At 34.8% G+C, this 10,669-nt stretch overlaps 1 protein-coding gene across 1 annotated transcript in view; it reads right to left on the bottom strand.

Moving 5' to 3' along the window:
- Positions 1 to 10,669, bottom strand: part of LOC111727156 (ATP-binding cassette sub-family A member 3-like) — a gene marked incomplete at its 5' end in the record, with an annotated part of 186,952 nt that overhangs the window by 174,361 nt on the left and 1,922 nt on the right. Inside the window, 2 exons of the mRNA XM_023516691.1 lie at positions 3,835 to 3,967; positions 8,964 to 9,085. Coding sequence (XP_023372459.1) covers positions 3,835 to 3,967; positions 8,964 to 9,085 — 255 coding nt within the window. The remainder of the gene's footprint in view (positions 1 to 3,834; positions 3,968 to 8,963; positions 9,086 to 10,669) is intronic.

The following is a 10,669-nucleotide window of genomic DNA, read 5'->3' as shown; positions in this document are numbered from 1 at the left end:
AAAAAAAAAATTATAATAAAACCAGATGGAAAAGCAAAGCAATAAGGTACTACCTGACAAGACAAATAGAACAGCATCCCACATATCAATTCTTTTACTCAATGTTATTGATCTGAATGTCCCACTCAACAGACATAGGCTGGCTGAATAAATGAAAAATACAATCTAGTATCTGCTGCCTCCAGGAAATACATCTAACCCACAGGGACTCACACAGACTCAAAGTGAAGGGATGAAAAAAAAATTTCCAGGCAAACAGAAACCAAAAGACAGCAGGTGTAGCCATTCTCCTATCATTGACAATTGACTTGAAATCAACAATGGTAAAGAAAGACAAAGACAGTCATTATATACTAATAAAAGTAGCAACTAAACAAGAAGACATAACAATGGAAAATATATATGCATCTGTAACAGGAGCTTCCAGATTCATACAGGGAATTCTACTAGGTCTAAGCACAGAGATAAACAGCAGCATCATAATTTCTGGGACTTCATCACCCCACTGACAGAGCTGGACAAGTCATCAAAGGAGAAAATAAATAAAGACTGAACTTAAATGGCACTCGAACAACTGGGCCCAAAACATGGAATGTTCTATCCCCCCAAACTTTATATATATCTTTTTATCATCACATGAGATATTCTCCAAGATTAATTATATTTTAGACCACAAGAAAATCTCAAAAAATTCAAAAAACTCAAAATAAACCAGGTATGATTTCAGACAGCAGTAAACAGGAAATCAACTCCAACAGAAATACTCAATTTTACACAAAGTCATGGAAATTAAACAACCTGCTGCTGAATGATTATTTGGTCAAGAATAAAATTAAGAAGGAAATTGAAAAATTCCTCAAACTGAATGACAAAGGGTACATAAGCTATTAAAATATATGGGATTCAGCAAAAAAAGTTGTAAGGGGGAAAGTCATAGCCTCAAATGCCTCTATCAAAAAGATCACAAATTAACTACCCATTGGCACATATGAAGGAACTAGAAAATGAAGAAAAACCGAATCCAAAGCCAGCAGAATAAAACAAATAATGAAGGTCAGAGTGGAACTAAATGAAATGGAAACAAAATAACAATGCCCAGGACCAAAAAAACAGAGAATTGATTCTTTGAAAAGATAAACAAAACCGATAGATAGATATCTTGCTAGATTAACCAGGAATAGAAGAGAAAGGACCCAAATAAGCTCAATCAAAAATGAAAAAGGAGATATTACAACTGAACCATAGAAATACAAAATATCATGTGTGAATATTTTGAAAAATGTCTATGCACATAAATTGGAAAACAGAAAAAATGGAGAAATTCTTGGAAATACACCAACATCCAAACTGGGGAAGAAATAGAACTCCTGAAGAGACCAACAAGGAGGAGCTAGATCAAAGCAGTAATAATAATAAAAAATCCAAAACAACAACAAAAAGCCCCAGACAAGACGAATTTACAGCAAAATTCTGCCAGACCTACAAAGAAAAGCCAATGCCCATACTGCAGAAATTATTCCACGTTATCTTGATAGCATTCCTTTTAAGAACTGGAACAAGACAGGAGTGCCCACTGTTACCACTTGTATTCATCATAGTACTGGAACTCCTGGCCACAGTAATCAGGCAAGAGAAAGAAATAAAGGGTATCTAAATCAGGAAAGAGGAGCTCCAATTTTCATTTTTTCACTGCTAATATTATCTTGTATCTAGAAAATCCCAAAGATTCCACCAAGTGACTCCTGGAATTGATAAATAAATTCTGCAGTCTCAGGTTATAAAATCAATTTCCATAAGTCAGTAGCATTTTTATACACCAATAACAGTCAAGCTGAGAGTCAAAGACTCAATAGCTACAACTGCTACATTCACAATAGCTACAAGAAAATAAAATATTAGGACATTGTTAAAATGTCAATATTGCTCAAAGTGGTCTACAGTCCCCATAAAAATCCCAATATCGTATTTCAAAGATCTAGAAAAAATAATTCTATGCTTCGTTTGGAACCAGAAAAGAGACCAAATAGGCACACTAATCTTATGGAAAAAACACAAATCTGGGGGCAACACATTATAAAACTTCAAATTATACTGTAAGATGAGAGTAACTAAAACAGTGTGGTATTGGCACAAAAATAGAGACACATTACAATGAAACAGAACAGAGAACTCAGATATAAAATCTTCTATCTATATCTTCTTCAACAAAGCAGGAAACAACCTACGTTGGGGGAAAAAAAGCCCTATTGAATAAATGCTGGCAAAACTGAATAGCCCCATGTAGAAAAATGAAACAGTACTCTCATTTTTCACTAGTTACAAAAATTAATTCAAGGTGGATGAAAGACTTAAATGTAATGCATGAATCCATAAGAATTCTAGATGAAAATGTAGGAGAATCTCCTCTAGATATTGGTTTAGGCAAAGAATTTTTGACTAAGACCCCAAAGGCAATTATAGCCACAACAAATATAAATGAAATTTGATTAAATCTAAAAGCTTCTGCACAGCAAAGGAAATAATCAACAGAACAAATAGACAATCTACAGAATAGAAGACAATATTCATAAACCATACAGCCAATAATGGACTAATATCCAGAATCTACAAAGAACTCAAACAAATCAGCAAGAAAATACACCACTAAAAAGTAGACAAAAGACATGAACAGCTGTTTTTCAAAAGAAGACAGAAAAATGACTAATAAACATATGTAAAAATGTTCTACCTCACTAATCATCAAAGAAATGCATATTAAAATCACAATGAAGTAAGTGAGGTGATGTCTGTTAATCAGTTTGATTTAAGCCTTCCACATTGTATATCAAATCATCACATTGTATCCCATAAATGTATAAAGTTATGATTTTATTAACTTTAAAAAATTTAAAAAATAAATCCGAATCAGAAAAAGAAACCACAATGAGATATCATCTTACCCCTGTAGAATGGCTTTTATTAAAAAGTGCAAAAAAATGATAAAAAAAGAGATGCTTGTATGGATGTAGAGAGAAAGGGACACTTATATAGTGTTTAGGGGACTGCAAATTAGTACGACCTCTATGGAAATGAGCATGGAGATTTCTCAAAGAACTAAAAGCAGACTCTACCATTTGATACACCAACCCTACCATTAAGTATCTACCTAAAGGTAAAGAAGTCATTTTATCAAAAGATACCTGCACCTGTGGTAAACATCAAATGTTTACCACAGCACAATCCACAATTGCAAAGATACATAATCAACCCAAGTGCCCAGCAATTCATGAGTGGATTAACAAAAGGTGATACACACATGCATACCCATACACCCACACAAAACCCCCATGTAGTACTACTCATCCATGAGAAGGAATAAATTAATGTCTCTTGCAAAAATTTGGGACCATTATCCTAAGTAAAGTATCTGAAGAATGGAAAACCAACACCACATGTACTCTCTAATAATTCAGAACTATTCAATGGGCACACATAGGAACAGAAGGAAGTAAAAAATTTTTGGAAATCCAGAAGTGCAGAGAGGGGAGGAGTAGAGGGTTAAAAACATATCTATCATGTACAGTGAACACTATTCAGCTTATGGGCATATGTATAGCCTTGACTAAAACATTATAAAAGCTATCCATATAAACAAAAAATTCATACCCCCTTAATATTTTGAAATAAAATGATTAAAAAATAAAAGTAAAACAAATGGGAATAACTGTATTCTAAAAAACCCTGTACTTACAAAAGAACTCCACCTCCTAGGATTACCACAAATAAATGTACATGGGTGTGTATCCTAGTATGTCATTATGATAATACAATATGTATGCTTAAAGATCTGCTTACCAGGACTTCCTCCATCTTGATGTTGTGGGTTCCTGGGTCCACCAGTAGGTTGATTAGGAAAGAGAGAGGCTGTTTCCCAGCCTGATCCTTCTGACCACCTCTGAACCTTAACAAAACGCAGATGATACTTTACCTAGAAGTCACAATAGGAAACAAGCTATGTTTAAAACCAAACAAATTGAAAAGCAAATATTAGAAATGAAATAAATCGTAAATGGTTCAGATAGAAAACCATGTGACCCAGTAATTCGGAATACCTCGAAATGACAATGATTCTGAGGTAGAACATATGTCTAATCATATCCACTTTTGTATTTCATTCAAAAATGCAGACAAAGCATACAAAAAGATACATAGCCCATAAATAAATAAAAAGATTCTCAACACTATATAAAGAAATAAATGCCAATTAAAACTATAGAGATAGTTTTATTACCTATCATAATGGCAAAATCAAAAGCCTGACAAACATACTCTCTTAAGAAACACACAGGCACTTACACATATTCCTTGTGGTATGCAAAATGCCACAGCTCCGACCAAGAATCAGATGCTGTCTAACAAAACCACTCATGCACTGCTGTAGTCTGTTTTGCTGTAACAGAATACCTGAGACTAATTACTTTGTAATCAATGGAAATTTGTTTTCTAACTGTTTTGGAGTCTGGAAAGTCCAATATCAAAGTACTGGTTGTTTGGCAATTTTGATTCCAAGACAGTGTTTTGAATGCTGAGTTTTCTGGAGGGGAGGAATATTGTCATTGCTTGGTGTAAGGCAGAGTAAATTTTATAAGGGCATTAATCCTACCAAAGAGGACATGACCTTCTTGGCCCAATCATCTCCTTAAGGTTCCACCTCTTAACTGCTATTACAAAGGCAATTAAATTTCAACATGAGCTTTGGAGGGGACAAACATTCAAACCAGAGCATATATTTATTGTTTCAGTCAGCAATCCTACTTCTAATAACAGATTTGGAATATGTACCTCCTATAACATGAAACAAATGACCAAATTTGTTTGCTGTAATATTATCCATAGTGGAAATATATTGGAATTACCTTAATTACTCATAAAAAGGAGAATTCCAAACTATGGTACCTCTCTCTACACAATAGGGTGCTTTGCATTTGCAAGGTATAGCCAAAAAACAGGAACTCTACCCAGTAAATGAAAGAATAAGAGAATTCTAAGGTATTATATAGGCACAATAGGAGAAAACATTCATCAGACCCAAGACTAAGGAAACAAAAAGCAAGATGTCAAAATTTTTATTTTTATTATTTTTTTTAGGTACTCTTCTTATTTTTTTATTAAGTCATATATACATAGATCATGAATACATATATGCCTTTGTGGGATTCAATAAACTTAGAGGAAAGACCCCATGGGGCTGAAACTCATACCTTTGGGGAGGGGGCATAAATGAGTGAGGGTTTTGTCTCTGACCTTGAAGGAGGGTTCTGTCTCTGTCTTTTAGACTGGGATCCAGACCTTTGAGTAGGAGCTGCTGTCTGTGAGAGGTGTAAATTGATTTTGTGATCTGTAAACTGTATTTGGCTTCTGCTATGGCAAGAAAGTGCTACTTGCCAAAATAAAGTAGTGGTGCTAGGATATTATTCACAGGGATTATAAGCACATAGAAAACCAACAGGAAAGCTTCAAGTCGCTTGTCCTCCTTAAGCTTTACAGTTTGCCAGTTGGCCCCCTGATCTCACATAAAACTAACTGGAAAAACAGAAATGCAGCTACCTTATCAAAGGGCAGAGTATAGAAGTATAGATTCAGAGTTCAGAAACAAAGAAACTTAATGACTGACAAACATGCTACCTTTTGCATAAAAAAAGGCCAAATGAGGTTTTATATATAAATTCAATCAATACATTTAATTTTAGCATGCACTGAAAAGAAAGCTGTAGACATCAGTATATTTCCACCAAATAAATAAAGATTAAGTAGAAGTCAATATTTGTTTATAGTACTTATTTGAGGTAAATTTAGACAACAAAATATTCAAATCTTAGCTATATATTTGCTGAATTTTAACAAGTGACAATGCAAATTTATTGTAACCCCAAACCCATATCAACATTACCCATACCCCAGAAAGTTCTCTCCTGCTCTTTCCCAGTGAATCTCTACCACATCTCATAACAGAATTCACCATAATTTTGCCTATGACAGAAGTCTATATAAATGGAATAATACTCTTTGGTATAAGGATTCTATTATGCAACATGGTGTTTTTTGTTTTTTGTTTTTTTTTTTGAGACAGAGTCTCATTATGTTGCCCTCGGTAGAGTGCTGTGGCATCACAGCTCACAGCAACCTCCAACTCTTGGGCTTAAGTGATTCTCTTGCCTCAGCCTCCCAAGTAGCTGAGACTACAGGTGCCCACCACAATGCCTGGCTTTTTTTGGTTGTAGTTGTCATTGTTGCTTAGCTGGCCTAGGCTGGGTTTGAACCTGTTAGTCTCGGTGTACATGGCTGGTGCCGTAACCACTGTGCTATGGGAGCTGAGCCCAGCATGGTGTTTTTAAGATTCCTTTATGTAATTGCCCTTTTCAGCTATTAATTCTTTCCTTCTTCTCAGCAATATTCCATGACATGAATATATCAGAACTCATTTATTTTATTTTCTGGTTTGTAGATATCTGGCTGTTTCCAGTTCTTAGCTACTGTGGATAAAGCTGCTATGAACACTCTTGCACAATTCTTTTTGTGAAAATACACTTTTCTCCTTTGTAATAAATTCCCAGGTGTACAACTTATGAATCATAAGGTAAATTTATGTTTAGTTTGACCTGAAAAAACAAATAGTAGGCATTTTCATAACTTGATATTACCATTTTATATTCCCAAAAACAATGTGTGGGAATTCTGAAAGTTTCACATCTTCACCAACATTTGATATTTCTTAGACTATAACTTTATTACCACCTAGTCAGATTAAGCTATTTATGCTGATGCACCAAAAGGAAAGGAGTTACTATATGAGAGAGAGAAATTAAAATGAAGAACTAGGGCTGTTGTTATGAATGAAAACAAGTGCTGGGTATGTATACAATAGGGATTTCACTAGGGTATCTTTTGGGGCTTACTTTTCTGTAGGTAACAATGAATACGTGTTGTGATAACCATGACCTCATAACTAAGTGCTCAAGAAAGGTGGTTTACCTCACTAGGAAAGCAATCTAGACCCTCTAGTAGGGGTGTACAACCCATAGGATACATGCAAATTATATGAGGACTATTTTATCTGTGGTGTCATGAAAATTATTCATGGACCTTTTTTGTTGTTTTTCATCAGTTTTAATTAGTGTTTGTGCACTTAATGTGTGGCCCAAGACAATTCTTCTTGTTTCAGTGTGATGCAGAGAAGTCAAAAGGTTAGATACTCTGAATTGTGAAGACTGACTAGAATCTAGAATGTGAATGTCTAAAAATTTTCTTGTATTAAGGTCCCTCTGTTGAAATACCTGGAGTAATAACCATGCTCCCATACAGGGTTTGACTAGCAGTAATATGCACAGATTATTATGAAAGAACAGAAAAGGAAGGGATAGATATGAGAGTTGAATGGGAGCTCACAAGGTATAGTCCTACATGAGAGAAAATGGTGTGCCCAAAGGCCCAAAGCCAAAGATAAAATGGCACATGCAGAGAACTTTTAAAAATTAAGTATGACTACAGCCTAAAGTATGTAAGGTGTCACAAAATTGTGACTGGAGATGGATTCAGGTACTGAGAGCCATATGCAAAGCACTCTGGAATGAGCCTGAGGCAATGAGAAACCAAAAGATCCTGCCAAAAAAGTCAGCTATGAAAGAGAAAAAGTATAGATATCAGATCTAAGTTAAACACAAAGTTGGCCACGCGTGCTGGCTCACTCCTATAATCTGAGCACTCTAGGAGGCCAAGGCCAGCAGACTGCTTGCACTTAGAAGTTTGAGACGAGCCTGTGCAAGAGCAAGACCCCATCTCTACTAGAAATAGAAAAACTAGCCAGGTGTTGTGGTGGGTGTCTGTACCCCCAGCTACTCAGGAGTCTGAGGCAAAAGGATTGCTTGAGCCCAGGAGTTTGAGGTTGCTGTGAACTATGATGCCATAGCACTTAACCCCAGGGTGATAGAGCAAGACTCTGTGCCCCCCCAGAACAAATAAACAAACAACCCCCCGCAAAGTCAACAACAGAGATTGTGAATGTTTGTTCACAAAATAATCAAAATAGATCAAATACCTGGGATAATAATCTGGGAAACTATGTTTATTCTCCAAATATTCTTAAATATTTGGAGAGTAAACACAGTCTATTAGTAGTGAAAATGAAGCTTAAAATGGTGCTAAAGGCATGTTGAGCTTCTTTATATTGTTGAACACACATATATACTCAAATCTATATAGGATATGGGTAATTTTGGGTTAGTAAATGGATGGAAGTTGGTAGAGAATAAAGAAATCATGGAAGAATGGAGCAAACAGAAAGAAGGCACATTATACTACTAATGGTTTTCCTTAAGCTTCCCTTCTACTGACAAGGATCCGTGTCCTAAACATAGGATTTGATTCCAGCTATTATAGATTGGCCATTTATTTCTGTCATATCAGGATAGGATGCCTATAAACTCTACTAGAGAGACAAAAAGTTCAAAGCACAGTCCTCTTCTTTCCTTCTCATGGGCTATAATCAGATTCTTTCTCAGTCCTAATGTCCTAACTGTGAATCAATGTGGCTGAGCCTTAGATTCTGTCTTTTATTCAAAAAAAGAGGATTTTTCATGCCTCGTTGCCTATTATTAAAGAGGTACCTGTTGAAGCTTGTTTTATCGTCCTTTGTAGGACTAGAAGTACTGCTTTGAGTAGTCAAAATTTCACAGAATTTTAGGCCTTGCATGTACAAGATAGAGCTCTTCCCCATAAGCATAAGATAATGGTTAAGAGCACAGGTATTGCAACTACTCATATCTGGATTCATATTCTTGCTCTATTGTACTCTAGGAGTACGATCTTGGGAAAATTATCTTCTTCACTTATAAGATAGGAATAATAATTAATTCATTAAAATTCTAGTAACTGGAAGTACAATTATAAGAAAACTATTTATTTGAAAAACTCTAAAGTTTTCTTACCTGAAGTGGCAGAGGGTCATTGAAGTTTTTGAAGTCATAATCAAAAACAATGGCAGCCAGCACTTTTCGAGACCCATAGTCATTCAGAATATAATTCTCAAAATCAGTTTCTGAATAAAAGCCTCAAATTACAGAGAGAAAAAATTATGTACACTTAAATAAAAATATCTGATGATCCCTTTTATTTGAGAGGTAGGATATTACTTTACATGGACAAAAGCCTTTGCAAATATTGTAAATTTCAAAACACTGTTTCTTAAATATTAGCATCAAATGGGTATTTGAGGTACAAAAATATGTTAGATGTTTCATAAAATTTTACTATAATCTAAAATGATTATTATAAACATATATAACAGTAAATCACTAGTGATCAAGGAAATGCAAATTGAAATCACAATGAAATACCACTGATGTGGCAATTATAAAAAAGACAGATGATAACAATTGGTGAGGATGCAGAGAAATTCTAGCCTTCAAACAATGCTGAAGGGATTTAAGAGGTATAGTCACTTAGGATAATAGTCTGGCAGTCCCTCAAAAATTAAACATAGACCTATGTTTAGCATATGACCTATTTACTCCAGCCCTAGGTATATACCCAAGAGAAATGAAAACATAAAAACATAAATTTGCAACTCTTGCAAATGTTCAGGGTACTACATATATTATTTATAATAGCCAAAAGGTGGAAATAACCCAGACATCCATCAACTGATGATGGATATACATACCAAATGAATATAATATTCTATACAATGGAATATTATTTGACAAATAAAAGAAATAAAGTACTGATACGTGCTACAACATGGATGAACCATGAAAAAAGCCAGTCATAAATATTACATATTGATTTCATTTATACAAAATAGTCTATAATAGGAAAACCCAAAAAGTAAATTAATGTATTTACGAAAGCTAGTACAGAATGGAGATTGGGGAGTCTCAGCTAAAGGGCATGGGATTTCTTTTGGGGATGATGAAATGCTGTAAAATTAATTATGGTAGTGCCTGCACAACTCTGAATATGCTAAACGCCATTGAATTTGTACACTGTACATTGCTGAATATCTGGTATGTTAAGTACATTATATGTTTCAAAAGAAAATAAAGGTAAATCAAGAGTGGGGAGCACATCAAATTGTGCATTAAAAAGAAAGCAAAACTCATTTGATGGCACAATAGCAGTATGGAGATAACAGAAGAAGGTAAGTGAACTGGAAGACAGATTAATAGAAATTACCCAATTTGATCAGGAGAGTGAGAAAAGACTGGAAAAAAGGTGAACACCACTTGAAGGACATGTGTAACAATATAAAATGTCTAGCATTTGTGTCATAGTTTTGGGAGAGGAGAAAAGAAGACAATGTTGGAATATAATTTTGAGAAATAATTGCTGAAGAGTTTTAAATTTGGTGAAAGATAGAAATTTAAAAATTCAAAAAGCTTCTTAAAACCAGAACAGAAATAATCAAAAGAAATCCATACTCAGATGCATCATATTCGAACTTCTGAAAATTAAAGAGTGGAAAAAATATTAAAAGCAGTCAGGGAAAAATGACATATTAACTATAGGGAAATAAGAATTCACATGACTCTAGGGCGGTGCCTGTGGCTCAAACGAGTAAGGCACCTGCCCCATATGCCGGGGGTGGCGGGTTCAAACCCAGCCTCGGCCAAAAAAACTGCAAAAAAAAAAAAAA

The sequence above is a fragment of the Otolemur garnettii genome, unplaced genomic scaffold (assembly GCF_000181295.1).
Source record: "Otolemur garnettii isolate 467f Iridium unplaced genomic scaffold, OtoGar3 scaffold00096, whole genome shotgun sequence".
Lineage (NCBI taxonomy): Eukaryota > Metazoa > Chordata > Mammalia > Primates > Galagidae > Otolemur > Otolemur garnettii.
The sequence above is the reverse complement of the archived record's forward strand: the minus strand, read 5'-3'. Positions and strand labels throughout refer to the sequence as shown.